Source organism: Haliotis cracherodii, unplaced genomic scaffold, assembly GCF_022045235.1.
Source record: "Haliotis cracherodii isolate W230 unplaced genomic scaffold, xgHalCrac1.p SCAF_26, whole genome shotgun sequence".
Lineage (NCBI taxonomy): Eukaryota > Metazoa > Mollusca > Gastropoda > Lepetellida > Haliotidae > Haliotis > Haliotis cracherodii.
The window spans coordinates 6,186,236-6,210,142 of record NW_027266282.1 but is presented as its reverse complement, the minus strand read 5'-3'; the positions used below and the strand labels follow the sequence as shown (position 1 = coordinate 6,210,142).

Here is a 23,907-nt window from a genome sequence, read left to right as displayed (position 1 = left end):
TCCGTATTAAGGCTTCGATTTTGAAATCGACAACCAAGTCTCATCGGTCATTTCAAGATGCAGCATAGCTGATATGGATGTATAGGTGAACATGCTAACGACAGTGTTTGAAACACCCGTGAGTGAAATTGACAAGATTATGTATATTTCACTAACAACATTCTGGAGATTTAACCTATATTGCGTCTGTGATTGACAGGGCACTGCTATCACTTGTCCACCGCTGGCGGGATCTACTACATGACCAAAGGTGGGTTGGACATGACTTAGAAATGACACACACGGTATGAAATAGAAGCGGCCACAGCTTGTCCACCCACTGTCACGCAAAAAGGAGACTTTCTGACAAGACATCGATGTTGCGACATATTAATTTCAACAGCATCGGTCTATAATCTGTTGAGATTATCGACTGATATATTTTCTACATGAAAATAATTCGGTGAGACAAGACGTGAAAATTCAAGATGGCCGAAAACGACGTCTGCAAAAACGCCTGCGAGTTGTGTCCAGGCGAGCTCATTGGAAGTTTTGGGTGGCCGGACATTGTGTTGTTTGTGAGTATGTTGCTGATTTCGGCTGGAATCGGAGTCTTTTATATGATTCGCGAAGCAAGGGCTGCTGAAAAGGCCACATCAGACGATATTTTGATGGGTGGTAGGGACATAGGCGTGTTTCCAATCGCGATGTCCTTGATGGCTAGTTTCATGTCCGCCATTACGGTGCTTGGGACTCCCACGGAGATGTATAACAACAATACGAGTTTCTGGATCGCTTCTTGGGCAATGATACCAACCGCTGTCATGACAAACCACGTATTCCTGCCCTTTTTCCACAAGCTCAACCTTACAAGTGCCTATGAGGTGAGAGTGAGTTAGTGAGTGTGATTAACGCCGCTTTGAACAGTATTTCAGTATCTTACAACTTGTCAGTTTAATGTTTTGATTCTTGTTGTTTCACGCGGCACTCAGCAATATTTCAGTTATATCACGGCGGTCTGTAAATAATCGAGTGTGGATCAGACAATCCAGTGATTGATATCATGAGCATCTATCCACGCAATTGGGATCGATGACATGCATCAACCAAGTCAGCGAGCCTGACCACCCGATCCCGTTATGGGAGTCAGTAAGTGAGTATGGTTTTACGCCCAGTTTAGCAATATTAAAGTAATATCACGTCGGGGCCACCAAAAATGGGCTTCACACATTGTACCTATGTGGGGAATCGAACCTGGGTCTTCGGCGTTACAAGCGAACGCTTTAACCACTAGGCTACCCAACTGCACCTTTAATATAGAAGGAAGCCCGTCTTTGCTGTTTATCACTGATAGGGTCCAAGGGCACGGATATATTCCCACACAAGCCATGAATCATTACTAATGCGAGTCTGGGCTTCGAACAAACCATCATAGAATCCTGGCACGCGTAAGGGATGCAACTCTGCACAGCAAATGTTTGTCTTATGGGGAAATCATCAATTACCTCTTTCAGTCACTGGTCAGCATGTATAGACCAGGACTCCATAGAAGGGGCCGGGTTTTTCTAAACAATTTTGTTTCAGTTGACCACATTTCAGTTTGCTGTGACGCGTTTTGACCAGTGCTTCAGTTACATCGCGTCAGCTTGATGTGGGAGGAAAACCCGAAGTGATGCAGGTCTTCAGCGTTTACCGATAAATCCCACGAGCACGGGTATGGTGCTGACAAACCTAGAAACATAATTGGGGCGAACCGGGATTCGAACCCACATTCATAGGATCCTGGCACGATTAGGGACCGACTTGTTCTCCCGTACACGTCATATAAGGAGAGAGAGGTTGCTTTTGTTTCAACTTACCTCCATTGTCTACACATTTTGTGCGGCTGTCAATATACGGTTGTATTTATCCGGTACTTAGTGAGTGAGTGAGGTGTGAACGTTATTTCAACTTGATCATGAATCAGATCCCAATGTGATTCACTTCGAAGACTTTAAGTAATTCAATGTACGACCCACTGACGATAAAATCAATCTGACAGACCGATGTCTATATTTGGGATTCGAACTCACGTTGACTTGATCCTGACGCGTAAAAGGGAAGCAACTTTGTGACTGTCATAGAATAATTTACAAGTATCTCACCCCTGAAAATAGGTCATTACAAGAAAGGAAGTAACCCTTTGGATTTTCCTTTAAAAATAAAAACGTTCTCCATTCCCTAGTATTTAAGTTGACCGACAGTTTTAAATTCTTCTATTTCGGACGAAAATCCGTAAAGTTAGTTCAAAAGAAGCCTCATAAATGAGGTATTGTGAAAACATAAACAGTAGTGTACAATCACTCGCCAGTTTCTCTGATAACAATTCTCGCCTGTCGGTTGCTTTATCATGTCGATAACACGGCCATGCTTGTCTATTTCAAACATAATCTAGTGCACGGTTACTTCGGGCCATGCTTCATAACAGTATTCATACAAAATACAGTAAACTACGGTTATAACGAACTCAAAGGGACCACAAATTTTAGTTCGTTATAACCGTGCTTCGTTATAAGCATATATACAGCAAATGTCCGGGACCACAAAACCAGTTCGTTAAACCGCCAGTTCGTTATAAGCGTGTTCGTTATAAACGTAGTTTATTGTAAGGGTGAAACGATACACCGATATTCCGATGCATCGCGATACTTGACCCACGATACGATATACGATACACGTGGGCCCATTTATCGATACGCCACGATACGGAACGCAAATCTCAAGTAAAGCGTTTCCTCGCTATTGTGCCTTTCAATAAACCGCTAAATTGGTTAAAGCGCGCGGTAACGCATGGCTCCCCAAAACGTACTTACATTTTTAATAAGCTCAGGTTTCACACCGACATGTTTTTCCCCATCTCAAAAAACATTATCAGCTGATCCCCGCAAGCACATAACACCGGAAATACCTGTCAGCAAATCCGAACTGAAGTACGCAATTAAATACCATTACTATACTATCTTGTTATTAAAACGTGTTCATTATATATCTGGACTTGTGTTTGTAATATATTTTATTAATTTTCAAAATTTCATTTAATATTTTTTTCATTAAGTTATGTGAAATCGTGTGTGAAGAGATACTGCAACCACGGTCAGATTACCGCTTTTGACGTATTGAAACGAACTTTAGTTGATAGAGAATGGATACATATATTAAAAATGCCATACTTTGACTCCTTAAAAGTCATGTGTGTGGCAATTTGGCGAATATATGTCAACATAAGGTTTTCGCAATCGAAATACATGTAGCACGGGAAGTCCCTAGGGTGACTGATCAAATTGTTCCATACGTAAAAACATCCTGCAACAGCAATCACCAGTACCAAAATGCTACACTTGTGGTTCTTATAATCTTGTTTTATTTATCATTGCGTATCGAGATACGTATCGTATCGTGACCAGAATATCGAGATGCGTATCGTATCGTGACCTTCCTGTATCGTTGCAGCCCTAGTTTATTGTATATACTAATCATTATATATGCCGGCAGGACTTATTCTCTCGGCAGGCTGAATTGGGATAGTGATTGAATGAGTTGAATTTCCTGTCCCTGTTAGCAACGTTAGAGTTAATAAAAAGCTCACCGCGAATAGGTTCAACATAATGTATCCAGGTGGAATATCGAACTCTGGTCTTCCGCGTGTCCAGACAATGCTTTAACCACAAGGCCATCCCACCGAGACCGCCTCCGTGGTCTAGTGGTAGAGCGTCCGCCCAGAGAGCGGAATGCCCGGGGTTCGATCCCCGGCCGCGTCATACCAAAAGACGTTAAAAGATGGTACTCGTTGTTACCCTGTCGGGCGCTCGGCATTAAGGGGCTAAAACAAGGACTGGTCGGCTCGGAGTCAGTATACTGTGTCTGAGTGGGGTATTCATGTTAAACTGCGGCATGGTATCTCACTATAAATCGGCATCAGTCCGGACTAGCACAAGCAGCCACACACACACGTACATGCACGTCGCTATATAAGTGTAACAATCTTGGACGCGACGTTAAACCCCATTTCACCTCACCTCACCTATCCGACCGGCCCTTAAGGGGAATGGCATTTATGATGGAAATTGAAAGACGTTCTCAGACGGGATTCAGAGCGGTTTAATAACCGAGGTTAAACAATAATTCGTTATAATGCCTGGGGCCAGTTCCACTAAGCGATCTTATAGCACTGCGACTATTGAGTGAGTGAGTATGGTCTTACGCCGCGTTTAGCAATATCACGGCCTGAAATTGGCAACACATATTGTACCCATGTGGGGAATCGGACCCCGGTCTTCGGCGGGACGAGCGAACGCTTTGACCGCTAGGTTACCCACCGCATCCCCTAAGACAATCGCAACTCCCCCACTTAACACACACCCCCCCCCCCCCCCCCCCCCCCCCCCCGTTAAGATCCGGGTTAGAATAGGTCTTTAGCAACCCATGCTTGCCGTAAGAGGCGTCTAACGGGATCGGGTGGTCAGGCTCGCTGACTTGATTGTCATTGGATTGTCTATTGTTTCTGTGAGTGATAGATATTAAATAAATGTTTGACGGAAATCTTGTTCTATCGATCACAAGGGCTACCGTTATATTTTGATCTTGCTACTATTTGTTTTGAGATGACCCCTTGGGCATTTAGCGTTGCTGTTGACACACTCCTTTTGCTAATACTCGTTCCGCCATGTCTATTTCAGTATTTAGAAAATCGCTTCAACCGGGCCGTGCGAGTGTGTGCCTCCCTTCTGTTCTTGCTCAACATGGTAATGTATGCCTAGTCTGTCTGTCTGTCTGTCTGTCTGTCTCTCTCTCTCTCTCACACACACACACAAAGATATGAAAATGGAGACGACTCTCTTTCATTCTCTCTGTGACTTAAAACATTTAATTTCACAAAGATATATGACAATGGGGACGACTCTCTCTCTCTCTCTCTCTCTGATTTAAACATATTTATTTTCACAAAAATATGAAAATGGAGACGATACACACACACACACACACTCTCTCTCTCTCTCTCTCTCTCACACACACACACACACACACAAAGATATGGAAATGGAGACGACTCTCTTTCATTCTCTCTGTGACTTAAACATTTAATTTCACAAAAAATTTTGGGACGACTCTCTCTCTCTCTCTCTCTCTCTCTCTCTCTCTCTCTCAATGAATTAAACATATTTATTTTCACAAAAATATGAAAATGGAGACGACTCTCTCTCTCTCTCTCTCTCTCGCTCTGTGTGATTTAAACATACTTATTTTCACAAAAATATGAAAATGGAGACGACTCTTTCTTTGTCTGTCTCGCTCTACCACGCTCTGTGTGATTTAAACATATTTATTTTCACAGAAATATTAAAATGGAGACGACTCTCTGTGTGTCTCTCTCGCTCTGTGATTTTTTCACAAAGATATGAAAATGGAGACGCCCTCTCTCTGTGATTTAAAAATATTTATTTTCACAAAGATATGAAAATGGAGACGACCTCTTTCTCTCCCCTTCTCTCTCTCTCTTGATGTACTTGACGAAAAACACACACACGATTATTTGAAAGAATGGCAAATATTGAGAAAAAATTCAAAATATTTCCTTTGAAATCTATCTACATAAAATATATAAATTATATATATTGTGAAAAAACATGTTTTTAAATTTTTCAGTATATTTATTTTAATAAAAAATCAATATTTATGACTAGAACTGCGTTCTTATTATAATTTATGTCCACAAAATGTCTGTTGCAGCTTCTGTTTATGGGGGTCGTGCTCTATGCTCCATCTCTGGCGCTTAATTCAGGTAGGCTTTCTTACCAGTCTCATCAACATTTTCTACTCCGATACGATACCTCCTTGCGTGAAGCGACCCGTGAAGATCCGGGTTAGAATGGGTCTTCAACAATCCATGCTTGCCGTAAAAGGCGACTATGCTGGTCGTAAGAGGCGACTAACGGGATCGGGTGGTCAGGCTCGCTGACTTGGTTGATGCATGTCATCGATCCCAATTGCGTGGATCGATGCTCATGATATCTATCACTGGATTGTCTGGTCCAGACTCGATTATTTACAGACCGCCGTCATATAGCTGGAATATTGCTGAGTGCGGCGTTAAACAACAAACCAAACAACAAACCAACCTTGCGTAGAGATTTGAGAAACCCTCTATCTTTTAACGAGTGAATGTCCTATAACGACTACACTAAACCGTTATGGATCTCTTCACGAACAACGAAAACAAATAAACAATATTGGAACGAGCTAGTCAATCAGCAAGAAATACAAATTATAAATGAAAATTACTCAAAATAATTCCACTGATAACATTCTCCCCTGTGGAAAAATCAATCACCAAATCAATTAAATATGTTATTCAAAGCTCTCTTGTAGTGTGTTAGATTAAGCGAAACCCTCATTATTCAGGACCTCGTTTATCCGGAAACCTTGTTTTCCGGACAACCACTGTTTGGGGTGTATCATGCATATAGTTCCTTACCTAGTGACTTGTACTCTTTAACTCGGACTTATATTATTAGAAACGATTGCACCGAGTCAGGACTCGTCCGGATTAACGGGTGTCACTGTATGTGTCTGCTGTTTACTTCCAGTTACCGGGTTGAGTCTGGAGCTGTGTATAGCAATCATTGGTATCGTGTGCACGTTCTATACAGCGCTGGTGAGTATATGTACCCGGTTCGCGAGGAATATGGCCAGGCCGCCTCCGTGGTCTGGTGGTAGAGCGTCCGCCCGGAGAGTTGCCTCCCTTGGGCACTCCAGGAACCTGTGGTCGTTGATTCGAATCCCGGTTCGCCGTTTATTGGTTTGTCAGCACCATACACGCGTGTAGAGGTCTGCATCACTTCGGGATTTCCTCCCACATCAAGCCGACACGCCGTGATATACCTGGGACACTGTTCAAAGCGGCGTGCAACCAAACCCACTCAATCATGATTATTCTGTTTGTTTGTTGTTTAACGCCACACTCAGCGATATTCCAGCCGTATGACGGCAGATTTTAAATAATCGAGTCTGGTCCAGATAATCAAGTGATTAACATCATGAGCATCGATCCACGTGATTGGGATACGATGACATGCATCCATTAAGTCAGCCGATCCCGTTAGTCGCCTTTTATGTGTGTGTGTGTGTGTGTGTGTGTGTGTGTGTGTGTGTGTGTGTGTGTGTGTGTGTGTGCGCTCGCGCGCGAGCGTGTGTGTATGTGTGTGTGTGATGAAAGATATACAGATATAATGTTTTATTTTATGCGCCTCACAGTCGCAGTCTCACTCCCTTATAAGCAGGGACGTTTCACCAGCCATTGTAATTGCGACTGAAAAAGTAGTTCCGAGTTTGCAAAATAACAAAAAACTATTTGAGGTCACGCAAATTATTCATTATACATTTGGATATCATTCTATACAAAATCAGCTAATAGATATTCTTAAAATCTACGACATCGCAGTTGGAAGCGCAGGAATACACTCTGGTCAAGTAACAAAAATGGCGATTTGCGAAACGATCGGTCTCGATTGAAAAGTTAAATGAGAAATTTACAGTTATAAAGAAACATTTTCAAGAGAATAACTAACGGCAAGAAGCGATATTAACTCCACAAATGACCATCTGTCGTTATTTTTCCTTGTCAATGTGGAACTAACAAAATAGGGAAGTCAACAGTTTGGGTACGGGTCAGACACTTCCGATAAAGGGAGACAATTTGCGGTGAGGTGGCTCTTGTATGTCAAAAGATCCGACAAAGTGTTATGTTCACTGTAGTGAGAAATCAAGTGCTATGTTCACTGTAGTGAGAAATCAAGTGTTATGTTCACTGTAGTGAAAAATCAAGTGCTATGTTCACTGTAGTGAGAAATCAAGTGTTATGTTCACTGTAGTGAAAAATCAAATGTTATGTTCACTGCATTGAAAAAACAAGTGTTATGTTCAATGCGGGGAAAAATCAAGTGTTATGTTCACTGCAGTGAAAAATCAAGTGTTATGTTCACTGCAGTGAAAATATCACTTTTCTCAACTTTAGACTGAAGTAAATAATTTTGTCTGTATCTGTGTCTATGTCTGTGTCTGACAGGGTGGTCTGCGAGCCGTGGTATGGACAGACACCTTCCAGACACTTGTGGTGATGGCGGGCCTGGTTGCAGTGGCTGTACGGGGGTCCATGGAGGTGGGCGGGGTCGAGCGGGTGTGGCAGATTGCAAACGAGAAGGGACGGATCTTCTTCTTTGAGTGAGTATCTGGTGTCACGAGACCAATTGTGGTCGCCCCTTTGGGACCTGGGTTAGAATAGGTGAATTAGATTGTGTTTAAATGTCGCACTTCAGCCATATGACGGCGGCCTGCAAATAATCAAGTCTGAACCAGACAACCCAGTGATTGACTTCATGAGCATCTATCTACGCAAATGGGATGTCTTACCATCCGATAGATTAACCGCATCTTATCTTAGGGGCACTATATAATATGTGTGTGTACATTTAAACATGTTGAATATGTCTTAAATATATCTAAATGTAAATGAATATAAAAGGTTTAAAATGCGCACTTTTTTAGTACAAATCTGGCATCTCTTTTTTTCATTCGATAGTTGGGACCCAGATCCCACTGTGCGCCATTCTGTCTGGTCGCTCTTCATTGGCTCCTGGGTAGGTCAGCTGACAATATATGCAGCCAATCAGACGACGATCCAGAGATACCTGGCCATCAAGAAGATACGCAATTCGCAAAAGTAAGTGTGAGTTTAACAGTTGTCGCGTAGATCTGTCGTAACAACAGCAGCAGCAACAGTAGCAGCAGCAGTTTGTTTCAGAATCATTATCCCCCCGAGGTAAATAAAAAAAACAATATTTGAGTGGATACGCTTTTTTTTAAGATTTAATTTGGGCATTCTCGAACAGGCCACTCTCTTAGTTGGTTCCTCGGAATAAAATCGCTAGCCTTTCAGATTTGAGTGAAATGGGATTGGTGTAAAACGGTTTAGAATTCATTTTTTCATTGAAATGCACATGCAAAACACATGGTGATCACACATGTAATCGTTTCTTGGCAGAGTGGTGCAAAGGGAACGTGAAGCCCAGTTGTCTATCGCACCGCAATGTGATGTGCAGAGTTGTGTCCCTTTGGAGTACCAGGATCCTATACTCGTGGGTTCCAATTCCTGATTCGACCTGATGATGATCCGTGGTTTGTCAGCACCATACCTTTGCTAGTTGGTTTCAACGAAGGATTGATAATACCCCAAAATGCATCATTTAGGGACAATCCGGACATTAAGCTGATTTATGATCAAAGCAGCGTCAAACCAAACTCACTCACTCACTCTCTGATATGTTCCAGGGCCCTCTACATGAGCATCCCGCCCACGCTCATCTTATCCTGTCTCGTCTGCTTCGTGGGCCTCGTCATCTTCGCCGTCTACCACGACTGTGACCCCTACATCCTAGGTCATGTCAGGGCCAGGGATCAGGTCAGTAGGTCAAGAGAGGTCAATGGAGGTCAAAGGAGGTCAATGATGCTACGGACATTCTTCTACAGACATTGCGGGGCGGTGGGGTAGCCTCGTGGTTAAAGCGTTTGCTCGTCACGCCGAAGACCCGGGTTCGATTCCGCACATGGGTACAATGTGTGAAGCCCATTACTGATGTCCCCGCCGTGATATTGCTGGAATAGTGCTAAAAACGGCGTAAAACCACACTCACTCACTATTTAGTATGAGATGGGTTCCAAATGCTTTGCCCTGTTTCGATATTATCCTGATCTTAAGTCTATGTTACATATACAGTTTCGATATATTGTACATAAGAAGAAGTCTGTCTTTATTTATAGTGATGTGTATGTTTATGCATGGTCGTTTAATTAAGTTGATATGACAGTAGACAACTGTCTGTGGTGGGTGGGTGGGTGGCGTGGGTGGCCCAGTCGTCTAAGGTGTCGCTAAAACCCTTGTAACATGTATGTGTGTAAAAATGGGGAGTTTTGTGAGAAGTTTACTATTTCCTCCACGATCCACAGTCGGAACTACGTGGATAATATACCCCTGGTTGCCGAAGATGCCGCCATTCATTCGTTTATCTATTCATTCACTCCTTCATCCGTTCATCTTTACTCTCCCTCACTCAGCTCTTACCTTTCCTGGTCATGGACAAGCTGACCATTCTACCTGGCCTGGCCGGACTGTTTGTTGCCAGCCTGTTTAGCGCGTCTCTCAGGTAGGACGAAACCCCCCTTGGCTATTCCGGGGAAATACGAATCTCTACCACATGTTTTCTAATGCCGCACTAAATTATTTGTTTGTTTGTTGTTTAACTCCGCTCTCGGCAATATTCCAGCTATTTGACGGCGGTCTGTAATTTATCGAATCTGGACCAGACAATCCAGTGATTGATTTCATGAGCATCGATCTACGCAAATGGGATATGATGACATGCATCAACCAAGTCAGCGAGCCTCATCACTCGATCCCGTTATATGACAAGCATAGGTTGCTGAAGACTTATTATTATGGGATATAAACGGGTAAACATGCAAGTTGCAGTATGGAGACGGGTGGTTGTTATGTGTACCCGGGCGACTTTATTTGACCGAGACTCGATTATGTACACGCTGAATTGACGTAGTTGGAATACCGTCGATGGAGGAGAATGACATTCACCTTGCCGCGTGGCATGGGAATGAACAGAATTGTACATTTTACAACTGTTTCCGTCAGATGCTGCTTGGGTACTGATGCTGATCCAATGAATTGCTCATCAGACCAGTTCCTACAGACTGCCGTGAAAGCCGAAATACTGCCCAGTGAGGCAAACAACAACATACATTCACTGACTCGAATAGAAATTGACCATTTAACCAAGAGATTTTACGAGTGCTTCAGCAATTTATGGCTACTTGCCCGTGGGATAAGATAAAAACACTCCCACCTCGCAAAAACAAAACAAAACAAAAAACAAAACAAACAATACAACAATAACACAAACAACCCAAAAGCAACAACAACAAAACAAGTAAAGATTGAGTAAAAAAACACAAAAGAAACACACACACAAATTAAACTCCAAATTAAAACTATTGTAAATACTTTATCCTTTAGAAATGTTAACTCCCCATATTCATTTCATGGATATAACCAAAGTCTGACTCCCTTGTTCACAGCTCGATCTCGTCAGGCCTCAATGCTCTCTCCATTGTGTTCCTGGAGGATATTCTCAAGCTAGTGTGGGAGGCCAGGAACTGGGTGCCGTCTCCCGTCTTCCTGAATAGGACAGCCAAGGTCATAGGTTGGTAGTCTGACAGTGTCACTGCATGTATTTATACGAAGGGGTGCCAGGTGTTACAGGCTAGCGACTAGGTCGGCGTAGTAATCATTTGCCTTAAAACGGAACTTTTTCTGATTTTGATTTCCAAAGTGGTAAATCATGGCTACTGGAAGCGCTCGTAAAGGTATCGGCATATGTGAGTGTGGGTTGGCTATAACGCTGTTATAAGCAGTATTTCAGTTATTTCACAGCGTGTCAGATTATTGTTGGAGGAAAGTCCTAAGTTCAGGTCTCAGACAGTTTAGCGATACCCTAAATGATTTTGTTTGGATATTAGTCGGATGTACGCTGTATTTTGTTTGGTGTGCTTTTCTGGAGTTTTTTCATCTACATTTTCAAAAAATAATTTCATCATAACAAATTAACCATTAGATTGAGTGTGTATAGCAATATTCCAGCAACATCACGGCAGGGGACACCAGAAATGGGCTTCACACATTGTACCCATTTCGGAATCGAACCCTGGCCTTCCATAACGAGCGAACACTTTAACCACTGATCTACCCCACCGCCCAACAAGGCTTATTAGAATCATCTGTTAGAAAAAGGGGATAAAAAAATTCTAAAAAAAATATAGCCAGTAACAATTTCTGTTCCATTAGCTATTAAAGAATGCCAAGAGATAATATCTTAAGCTTCTTTATTGTTAAATCTTGTAAAATGAAAAAGTTCATTTTATTGTTGTTTTTATATTTTTATTGATATATAATTGATATGACAGTGTCCGCTGAGTGGTATGACTGACACAATTCCAGGTATTGATATAAACTGAGCGGCAGAAGAAAGTAGAGGTTGGCAATTTGCATGTTAGCTTTTAAATGCCTTCGTCTGCAGGGTATAACCACACGTGATGAAAGCACACAAAAGAGATGCCACGACAGGAGGGAGAGAGAGAGAGAGAGAGAGAGAGAGAGAGAGAGAGAGAGAGAGAGAGAGAGAGAGAGAGAGAGAGAGAGAGAGAGAGAGAGAGAGAGAGAGAGAGACATCGGTATGGCCGAAATGGGGGCAACACAGGTCCAAATTGACAGAAGCTTTGGTTGTACACCATTGACAGTTGCAAGGCTGATTCAACGGTACAGGCAGACAGGGAGGACACGGGACAGGCCTAGAACAGGACGACCCCCAGTGGCAACACCACTGGAAGACGGTCAGATACGGCTCATTCACCTGCGAAACAGATTCGTGACGGCGACGGCAGCAGCAACAGCATTGGGACATCCCATTAGCCAACGTACTGTACTACGACGACTTCGTGCTGCTGGAATCCGAGCGTGTCGTCCTTTCCGAGGAATGGTACTGACTGCACAACATCGACGCCTGAGACTGCGATTGGCGAGGCAGGTTCGACGCTGGCAAGTGAGAAATTGGCGTCGAGTGCTGTTTGCTGATGAAAGTCGGTTTAACTTGTTTCGAAATGACGGCAGAGAACGAGTTTATCGACGCAGAGGGGGACGTTTGGCTCCGGCGTGTATTCGAGAGGTCCATCCATTCGGCGGGGGAGGTGTCATGGTGTGGGGCGGTATTTGTGGAGATCAGAAGACTGGTTTGGTGATTATACAGGGAAACCTGAACGCTGTGCAGTACAGAGACCAAGCGTTGCAGCCAGTTGTGCTTCCGTTCTTACAAAACCAACAGCAGGGGACATTGTTTCAACACGACAATGCCAGGCCCCATACTGCAAGACTGACTCGGAAGTTTCTAAACCAGCAGAACGTTGACGTTTTGCCCTGGCCTGCCCACTCACTCGATATGAATCCTATTGAACATCTGTAGGACCATCTTGACAGACAGATTAGAGCACGCCATCAGCCTCCCGTCAACAGACAAGAATTGCAGCAGGCCCTGAGAGACGAGTAGCAACGGATTCCAGTCCACTTCATCAGAAGACTGACGTCATCGATGAGGCGACGTATCACAGCATGCATTGAGGCAGCTGGAGGTCATACACGCTATTGAAGTCAACTGTGTCGACAATGAACTTGTAGTGTGTCTGACAATTTTTTGTTGACATTTAAGACAACTTTTGAAAATGAAATTTCTTACCCCACCATTGTTTACCTTGAGCTTACATTACCTGTGATTGCACAATTTCATTCAAACTGTGATTGATCAATCATTTGTTACCCCTCCCTAGATGGGAATTATAATTCATAAAAAAACCTCTTCTTGTTACTTTTTTTATCGATCATGGAACTCGACCTAAACTTTCTTCTGCCACCCAGTTTATATTGATATACAGTAAACTACGGTTATAACGAACTCAAAGGGATTACTAATTGTAATTCGTTATAACCGTAGTTCGTTATAAGTACATATACAGCATGACTACAACAAGTAGCCGGGACTAAAAAATAAGTACGATATATCGGTCAGTTCGTTATAAGCGTGTTCGTTATAACCGTAGTTTACTGTACATGCATTATGAAGGTGTTATTTGTGATTCCCTATGAAAACAGCTCTATGTTACATATATATACCAAGGTTCAACTGACTGATGTCCCGATTGTCACACTGTGACGGTAGCGTTTATCCCTGACCTGTTTCCATGTTTGTTTTTTAGGGTTGGTGTTTGGCGGTGCCGTCATTGGCGTTGCGTTTCTGGCACGTCTTCTTGGACAAACCGTATTGCAGGTAGTAGGGGTGTCACAGCTCATCGACATTTTAAATACTGAAATGTCGAGCCAAAGAAAGTATACACTTGCAAATTGTATTTGACCCTAAAATACAAACGTTATGAAAACGTTACTTGGCTGAAAACGGTCGCCGTGACACTGAAAACTTAAGGTCCAAAACACACCTGTCATACCCGTATTAAATACATCATCATCGGACAACCATTTCTTGTTTGTTTCAATTCTAGCCACCATCAAACATTGGTGTATACCTTCTTCTTCCCAGCAGTTTATTTATGTATAATGAAGCGAGGCTGACCTGCTAAAATAAACATTGTTTGTTTGTTTGTTGTTTAGCGCCTCATTCAGCAATATTCTAGCTATATGACGGCGGTCTGTAAATAATCGAGTCTGGACCAGACAATCCACTAATTGACATCATGGGCATCAATCCAGGCAATTAGGATCGATGACATGCAGCGAGCCTGACCACCCGATCCATTAGTCGCCTCTTACGGCAAGCATGGGTTGCTGAAGACTTTTTCTATCCCGGATCTTCACGGGTCAAATAAACATTGAGTTGAATGTATGAATTCACGCGAAACGACAGCTCAGCCCCAATAGAGTTTGCGCTCTGGATCCGACAGAGTACGAGATACATAGATGATTTACAGATCCGCAGCTTCAAGTCTCTTCAGTAGGTTTATTAGTTTGGTAATTAGTTGGATACTTCTGCCATTTCATAATTCCGTGCGTGCTTTCTTCATAGATCGTGCTGAGCATCTTCGGAGTAAGTGGGGGACCCCTGCTCGGATTGTTCGTTTCTGGAATCTTCATACCCTTCATCAACGCATGGGTAAGGCGTGTTATGTTTACTGGGATAACCAGTATACTACGGTTATAACGAACTCAAAGGGACTACTAATTTAAGTTCGTTATAACCGAAGATCGTTCTGGGCATACTTTCAGCATATATACAGCATATATATAAACAATTCGTTATATCCCTCAGTTCGTTATAAACGTAGTTTAATGTATACATACAGTTGAACACATTTGTGTCGAAATCTGGGGGCACAGGTGGCCCAGTGGTCTAAGGCGCCGCGATTCGCTGTGCAGAATTGCGTCCCTTGGGCACGCCAGAAACCTATGATTGTTTCTAGGTCAGCACCGTACCAGTGCTCATGGGTTTCACCGAAGTGGTAAACGTCTAGGACCTGCATCACTTCGGGCTTTCCTCCCACATTAAGCTGACACGCCGTGATATAACTGGAATACTGTTAAAAGCGGCGTTAAACCCAACTCACTCACTCACTCATTCACAATACTTTTGAACTGCCCCCCAAAACATTGTGTCGAAATCTAATAAATCGATTTCTTGGTTGTGTGGAACCGGTTGGGTCCCATTCGTTCAACTTTTCACAGTATATGACCTCTGTTAAAACGAACCGGGTGTATCGAATGTCTCAAATAACCAACTTAAGTACAAAATTACAGTAGTAAGTCAAACTGAAAATAGCTGAACCAGAAGTGAATCTCATCGAAGTAAAAATAGCTGTTTGTACTAGTGTAAACTTATACCGGTTTTGGGGCGGCGGGGTAGCCTTGAGGTTAAAGCGTTCGCCCGTCACGCCGAAGACCCGGTTCGATTCCCGACATGGGTACAATGTGTGAAGCCCATTTCTGGTGTCCCCCGTCGTGATATTGTTCGAATATTGCTAAAAGCGGCGTAAAACCATACTCACTCACTCACTCTGACGTGACCTGTAATAAATTGTCCTTGTTTAGCGTAGCAAAAACAAAGATTTGATTTTAATTAGATTGTTCTGACGCTCGAAGTGTATAATTGAGAATCTCCGAATATCGACAGACAAAGATGTCCGTTTTATTGAGTCTGTTTGTTTATGCAGGGTGCACTCTGTGGGTTGATTCTGTCCACGGTGCTGGCGTTCTGGGCCGGCGTGGGGGGCACGCTCATCCTCCCCTTTCCTTCAGTCAGCAACGTCAGCATCAGCGCCTGTGACGACTGGGTTGGCGTACTCCGCAACTGCAGCATCAGCGAGGACCAGATAGCGTCCATCCTCAATTCTACAATGGCTGCTCCCTCTACAGAACCGAAGGGAGAGGACTTGTAAGACTGAAGTTTTCTTGCAGTGACACTTTGAAGTAGGGGGCCATGTTGACAAGTCGAGTTTTCCGTACTTCGAGACACGTGTGTATCATGTCAAACCTTCGAGCCGATGCGGTGAAGGGAAATGAGTTAAAAGGTCGCGTTCAGGTTATTGCACTTATATAGGTGAGGTGAGGTGAGGTTAACGTCGCGTTCAAGGTTATTGCACTTATGTAAGTGAGGTGAGGTGAGGTGAGGTGAGGTGAGGTGAGGTGAAATGGGGTTAACGTCGCGTTCAAGGTTATTGCACTTATGTAGGTGAGGTGAGGTGAGGTGAAATGGGGTTAACGTCGCGTTCAAGGTTATTGTACTTATGTAGGTGAGGTGAGGTGGGGTGAGGTGAAATGGGGTTAACGTCGCGTTCAAGGTTATTGCACTTATGTAGGTGAGGTGGGGTGAGGTGAGGTGAGGTGAAATGGGCATAACGTCGCGTTCAAGGTTATTGCACTTATGTAGGTGAGGTGGGGTGAGGTGAAATGAGGTAAAACGTCGCGTTCAGGTCATTGCACTTATATATAGCGATATGCAGGCACGTGTGTGTATGTGTGTGTGGCTCCTTCTACTAGTCCGGACTAATGCCGATATTTATCGCTAGCCCACTGACATACCATGCCACAGTGTAACATGAATACCCCACTCAGACACAGTATACCGACTCCCAGCCGACCAGTCCTTGTTTAAGTCCCTTAATGCCGAACACCAGGCAGGGTAACTACAAGTACCATCTTAAAACGTCTTTTAATATGACGCGGCCGGGGATCGAATCCCCGACCTTCCACTCTCCGCGCAGACGCTCCACTACTAGACCACGCTATATAAGTGCAATAATGTTGGACGCGACGTTAAACCCCATTTCACCTCACCGCGATACATCGATACTTCGGTGAATGTTTGACACCCTTGGTGTATATTTCAGCTGGATCTACCACCTGTCCTATCTGTGGTACGCGCTGTACGCTGTCCTCATATCCGTCCTCACCGGGGTCCTCGTGACATTCATCACGTCCCCGTGTACAGGTGACGTTCATGTTGAGTGAGAGAGTGAGAGGTGAGGTGAAGTGGGGTTTAACGTCGCGTCCAAGATTATTGCACTTATATAGCGACGTGCATGTACGTGTGTGTGTTTGTGTGGCTGCTTGTACTAGTCCGGACTGATGCCGATTTATAGTGCTAGCTCACTGGGATACCATGCCGCAGTTTAACATGAATACCCCACTCAGACACAGTATACTGATACTGAGCCGACCAGTCCTTGTTTTAGCCTCTTCTTGCCGAGCGCCAGACAGGGTAACAACAAACACCATCTTTTAACGTCTTTTGGTATGACGCGGCTCTACCACTAGACCACGGAGGCGGTGAGAGAGTGAGAGAATGTTTTGCCTAACGCCGCTTTGAACAGTATTTCAGTTAAATCACTGCGTGTCAGCTTGATGTGGGAGGAAAGCCCGAAGTGATGCAAGTCTTAGAGGTTTACAACTAAAGGGAAAACCAAAACAAACCGAAAAACAATAGGCATATCTTCATGACTTTTAACCTGCGGATGACATCACTACGAATGAGTGTGGCTCAACTGCTTTCGAAAATAGAATAAAATCACAATCTCTTTCAATCATATAAATGTATTTCTAAACTTATCCTAAACTTATCTCACACTGTGCATTTCTTTGTTCTTCTTTCGATCCTATGTCGAAAAGTGCTTGACCAATGTTTCCAGCTTCTAAAAAACAGTTCACCCGAACACAACTCAGCACCACCATAGTCACCACCCAAACAAACATTAACCCCGTACATAGCGACCTTCATGTACAGATCACGTGATTCGGGCAATGTTACCATGGTTACAATAATTACAAACCGGGGTTTCTAGTCCCGAAAATAAGACAGACAGAAGCTTCGCCTCATTTTCAACATGGAGTTGTTGAACGTGTTATAACGAGACGAACCGCCACATTTCCGTATGATCAGTCGTCCTGGCGATTTCCAACTGTGAGATAAATGCAATAAGTGTGGAAGTTTTAAAATGATAAAATTGTATAATAAATTGTCTATTTATATACTTATCCTATCGCACATGCTATATGCCCTCCGTGGCGGTCGGGTTACCTAGTGGTTAAAGCGTTCGCTCGTCACGTCGAGGACCCGGGTTTGATTTCCGACATGAGTACAATGTGTGAAGCCCATTTCTGGTGTCCCTCGCCGGAATGCTGGAATATTAAAGCGGATATCAAAGCGGTGTAAAATCAACTCACTATATGCCCCATTCGTGACCAACTCTTGTTATCCCCGCATCACAGCACATCTAGTCTCTCAGCTCTGAGAAAGAGATTGATGGGTATTCTCATGATCAGGTCGTGTAGCCGCTATGCACGGGGTTACAGTGCGTGACATGTTTATTTGGATGGTGACCATGGTGATGTTGGGATGTGTTTGGGTGAGTTGTTTTATAGAAAGCTGGAAACTTTGTTCGTGCACGTTACGACATGGGATCGAAAGAAGAAGGAAGAAATGAGCCGGGTAAATATATTAATACGTTGTTTATACATACATATGTTTCTCTTGAAAGGTTTCAACACCCCCAGCAAGGTGACGTCAAGTTTTATTCATCAAGCATGTGACCGGATATGCTGTTATCTCCCCTTGGCCTGTGTCAAGGTCAACAGGGAGGAGAAAGAGGTAGAATCACTCGAAACCGAAATTACCCCGAATCCCTCAAACTTACTCCCAGGTAAACGCTTTGCTTATGCTTAATGTGTGTATGATTGTTTTCGCTGTGAAATGTGGAGCTCTGATTTCAACCGAAAAGAGTGAGTGAGTATGATTTTACGCCGCTTTTAGCAATATTCCATCAATATCACGTCGAGAACACCAGATATGGGCTTCACACATTGTACCCATGTCGGGAATCGAAGCCGGGTCTTCGGCGTGATGAGCGAACGCTTTAACCACTAGGCTACCCCACCGCCCCGAAACAAGTGAGTGAATGTTGTTTTACGCCACATCCACCGATATTCAAGCCATGCCGAATCCGGCTAATGCATACCGGTGGTTGACGACATTCGCTATATGGTGCACGAGTGAGTGAGCGAGTGAGTATGGTTTTATGCCGCTTTTAGCAATATTCCAGCAATATCACGGCGGGGGACACCAGAAATGGGCTTCACACATTGTACCCATGTCAGGAATCGAACCCGGATCTTCGGCGTGCCGAGCGAACGCTTTAACCACTAGGCTACCCGACCGCCCCTATGGTGCACGATGAAACACTATCAGACAGGTCACACACTGTAACCGCCCAATCTTTATCAATCGGAGTCTGGAGTCTATTCTTAACTGAAACGTTTGCCACGCTCAGATTTGATTGTTTTCACATGACGCCTTGGTTAAGCTGGAATGTTGCTGAATGTCGTAAAACAACATTCACTCACTCACATCTAACCCATCTTCCCGAGGCAAGTGAGTTAACTGACAATTAAAGTCCAGTTTCCACCCTTGCCGAACTAGGCTGGTATTATGGAGTTACATTTTGGCTGGACTAAAGAGTCTATGCATAGTCCAATCAAAATCGCGCAACCAACTCGAAATCCGGTTCGTAAACTGTCGTGCAGATTTCGGTCGATTGCAGGATTTGCAAAGCATGTGCACCGCCAACTCGTTGTCAACAGATATTTTTCATATCTTTTCATGTTTTTAATCAAGGTGCTCACGTGATCTGATGCATTTCGCAATATAAGACCCGTTTTATCACATAATGGACCTTGATTATCGATCATATCGTCTTGGCTGGGAGCAACTGTTTTGTCTGAAGCGAATGCAAGTGACACAGGGGTGGAATCCGATTGGTTCATAGTAGAGGCTTAGAAGGGACATAACTCGTAACAGCCACTGGTGGCGCTATGATCGAACCCAGGAGTTCCAGCCTAGTTGGGCAAGGGTGGAAACTGGACTTTTAAAGTCAGTTAACTCTCTTGCCTGGGGAAGATGCATCTAACAGTGTTTAAGTGTTGATGTAACGTTTGTTTGCTGCGAGTTAAGTCTGAGTGTGAGTTATTAAATCATGTATTTTACTCGGATACCGTACCCCTCTACGTGTAGATCTGAGGACCGTTTATTGAACCCTTCTAGGTTTTGAGCCCCCAATTCAAATTTAAGGATCCGTGGTTTAATGAGCCAACTACCGCTCAGCTTTGTAAAATGATTCGACCTCATTTCTTTAATTACCACCTAATTCCGAAACTTTGGCCCCAGAAAACAAAGACACCATCGACTGTACACCGTTTTGGGTCCAGGGCCCATTTGCACAAAACGATCTTAGAGCTAAGGTGATCGTAACTCCCATGCTTTAACATAGGCTTGCAATAGTTGTAGCGCAAAGATCGATTTGTGCAAGTGGGCCATGATGCCATGCCTTAGAAACGACAGTGTATATAAACTATTCACAATATAATAGAGCGTCTGTATTTATTGGCATTCGGAACTCCCTGGTTATATTTGTTTTCGAGGTACAGAAATCCTTTTTCGCTCACTCGGACCGAAAAAATTAGAGACATCGACGCTGAATGGCTGATTAGAAAGTTCACCTGACGTGACCTTAAAGGGTGGTTGCCTCAGATCATAACGCAGCGGGTAAATCCCCCAACAACATCCCCCCCCCCCCCCCTATCCCCCTAAACACACGCTTTCTGTTTTGTACGCAGCACTGTCCACATAAACAGGGTTAGACGAGTACTTATATATTGGGGGGTGACCATATCCGTTTCGCTCACGAATGATACATCGGGCCGCAGTGAGTGAGTGAGTGAGTGAATTGGTTCTAACGCAGACATGCCACAGCGGGTCAGCTTAATGTGGGAGGAGAGCCCGAAGTAATGCAGTGAGGTTTACAACATCGGTGGAACCCACGACCACGGGTATGATGTTGATATAATCGGGGCCAACCAGGATTCGAACTCACGATTATAAGTTTCTGGCGCGTCCAAGGGACGCAACTCTGCACAGCGAATTGCGGCAGCCTAGACGACTGGCCCCGCGTCGTGCATTGAACTTTACAGACTTTATCAGAAATTGTTTTTAAGATCGGTCGCAAAAAATAAGGTTTTTTTTTCATTTTTATGTCGGTTGGGATACTGCAGTTGAAATCAGGTGTGTCCAAGGGAAGGAACTCTGCACTGCAAATTACGGCGATACCCGTGGGCCACCCATGCCCCCTGGGGCAGCAATGGAGTAATGATGTGGCGTGATTTTACAGTAACCCTTTTGACGCCAGATCCCATCGCATTAAGTCCGTGCAAAATGACGACAAAATTGTGATCTCTTTAGCAAAATCTCTTTTTCATGGTTAATAGAAATTAGCGATTCAATTTACATTAGGGTCATAACTGCAGCAAGATTGTGTTGTGTAATGTGATTATCACGTGGAATAGTGAAACTAGCCACTTTCATTAAAGATTCTACTGCATGCTGATCAAGGTTAACTATGGGGTTGAGGTGAGCGGAGCGGCTCAAGGGTGTCGCGATTCGTTAAACAGAGTTGCGTTCCTTTGCTGTACAAGGATCCGCTGTTAGTGGGTTTAAATCCAGGATTCGCTCTGATTATGATCCTCGGTCTGTCAGCACCTTACCTGTGTAATCGGCCCGTGTCACTTTGGACTTCCCATCCACGTGCCGCCTCCGTGGTCCAGTGGATAGAGCATCTGCCCTGAAAGTGGAAGATCGATGGTACGTTCCCCTAGTCGCGTCTCAACGAAAGACCCCCACACGCTGGTACTTGTTATTACCCTGCCTGGCGCTCAGCATTAAGGGGATATAACAAGGGCACTTGAGCCCAGAGTCTGTGTCTGAGTGGGGTATCTAGGTTAAACTGTGGCATGTTATCTCAGTGGGCTAGCATTATAAAACAGACAGAAGCCCGGATGAGTACAAGCAGCCACACACGTGCATTTATCTTAACCCCCTACACTCACTTGGAATGAATGAATGAATGAATGAATGACCCATGTGTCAGTGTATTCGCGAGTGTATAATTTTTTTTAAATTTCAGGACGAAATTGACATGTCTAACACAGACTGGATTTTCAAAGACACGGGACACGTGCCGCCTTGGAGGGTCAACGACGATGACGACGACGACAGTATAGCAAGTCAACTGAGTGTCCATAGCTACGACGTCACAGAGATGGTTAATGACGTCATCGATGATGCATTTATCACCCCAAAGAAACATAGCTCACCTGATCAAAATGGAAACGTCAAACAAAAAGGAGAAAATACGTCAGAAATTATTGAAATGAACAACCTAGGTTCTGAAATGAACACTCGGCCTGCTGAAAAAGATACATTACATGCTGGAATGAGTGGTATTCTACCTAGGCTAAAGAGACAACCGTCCCATGGATACGTCGAAACAATGACGAAATTGTGATGTGTGTTTTATAGGTTGTTTGTGCCTGGGGGATTGATGCAAGTATTGTTACTCTGATAAAGACGTTTGTAGATTCATATACAGGAGGAAATCTGAATAGTTGTGGAAACAGTGGCCATGGGACAAGTACCGTTATACTGGCCATGGGGTCACGCGTCAACAGTCTGTGGGTGGTGAGATGCGCCGTTATACTGGCCACGGGAACACGGGTCAACAGTCGGTGGGTGGTGACATGTACCGTTATACTGGCCATGGGGACACGTGTCAACAGTCGGTGGGTGGTAACATGTACCGTTGTGTTGGCTATGGGGGACACGTGTCAACACTCGGTGGGTGGTGACATACCGTTATACTGGCCATGGAGACACGGGTCAACAGTCGGTGGGTGGTGACATGTACCGTTATACTGGCCATGGAGACACGGGTCGAAAGTCTGTGGGTGGAGACATGTTCCGTTATACTGGCCATGGAGACACGGGTCAATAATCGGTGGGTAAAATCATGTACCGTTATACTGGCCATGGGACACGGTTCAACAGTCGGTTGGCGGTGACATGTACCGTTAGATTGGCCACGGGGACCCGGTCAACAGTCGGTCGGGTTAAGCAGGCTAGGTTCTTGCCTTGACATGTCTGTATTGAATAGCTAGTTGTAGAAAAATCCTGATTGCAATTAAACTGTTGGTGGTACACTTGACTCAAACATGTTTTTTCTCGACATGATGCATATCGCGACATGTCGCATCTCTCTACATGATGCATATCTCGACATGATGCATATCGCGACATGTCGCATCTCTCTACATGATGCATATCGCGACATGATGCATATCGTGACACATCTCGCGACATGATGCATATCGCGACATGATGCATCTCTCTACATGATGCATATCTCCACATGCTACATATCCTGACTTGCGTATGTCGAGCTCGCTGCGTTCGTTTTCACTCAGTTCATATTGTAGTGAAGTATCGAATGATTCAAACCTGCGTCATCTGCTGCCACCTGTGTTTTCATCCGTAGAGAGAATATCAGATTAGGAGTAGCATCTGCGAAACGTACGAGGCAATTGTGACCACTCGTGTCTTACCGGGACAAGCCGAATCGCGATTCCTACGCTTTCCTTGGCCTTATTGTCAACTCCGTTCCGTTACTGTAGCTCTCCTGGACAAATAGTCAACAGTGTAAACTGTCAACAGAAACAGCCATTTGGTGAGTGAGTGAGTGAGTTGGGTTTAACGCCGCTTTTAACAGTATCCCAGTTATATCGCGGCGTGTCAGCTTGTTGTGGGAGGAAAGCCCGAAGTGATGCAGTTCTTTCCGTTTACCACTTCGGTGGTATGGTGCTGATAAACCTAGAAACATAATTGGGGCGAACCGGGA

At 44.1% G+C, this 23,907-nt stretch overlaps 1 protein-coding gene across 1 annotated transcript; it reads left to right on the top strand.

Annotated features, from left to right (window-relative positions):
* On the top strand, positions 1-23,210 carry LOC139473004 (sodium-coupled monocarboxylate transporter 1-like). Its single transcript, XM_071255502.1, has 15 exons — positions 1-863; positions 4,695-4,760; positions 5,746-5,797; positions 6,603-6,670; positions 8,081-8,235; positions 8,594-8,734; positions 9,343-9,472; positions 10,126-10,214; positions 11,158-11,282; positions 13,882-13,952; positions 14,703-14,789; positions 15,844-16,064; positions 17,020-17,120; positions 18,667-18,776; positions 22,141-23,210. The coding sequence occupies exons 1-15, from the start codon at positions 468-470 to the stop codon at positions 22,519-22,521; spliced, it is 2,193 nt and encodes a 730-aa protein (XP_071111603.1). The 5' UTR covers positions 1-467; the 3' UTR covers positions 22,522-23,210.
* Positions 23,211-23,907: the final 697 nt, after the last annotated feature.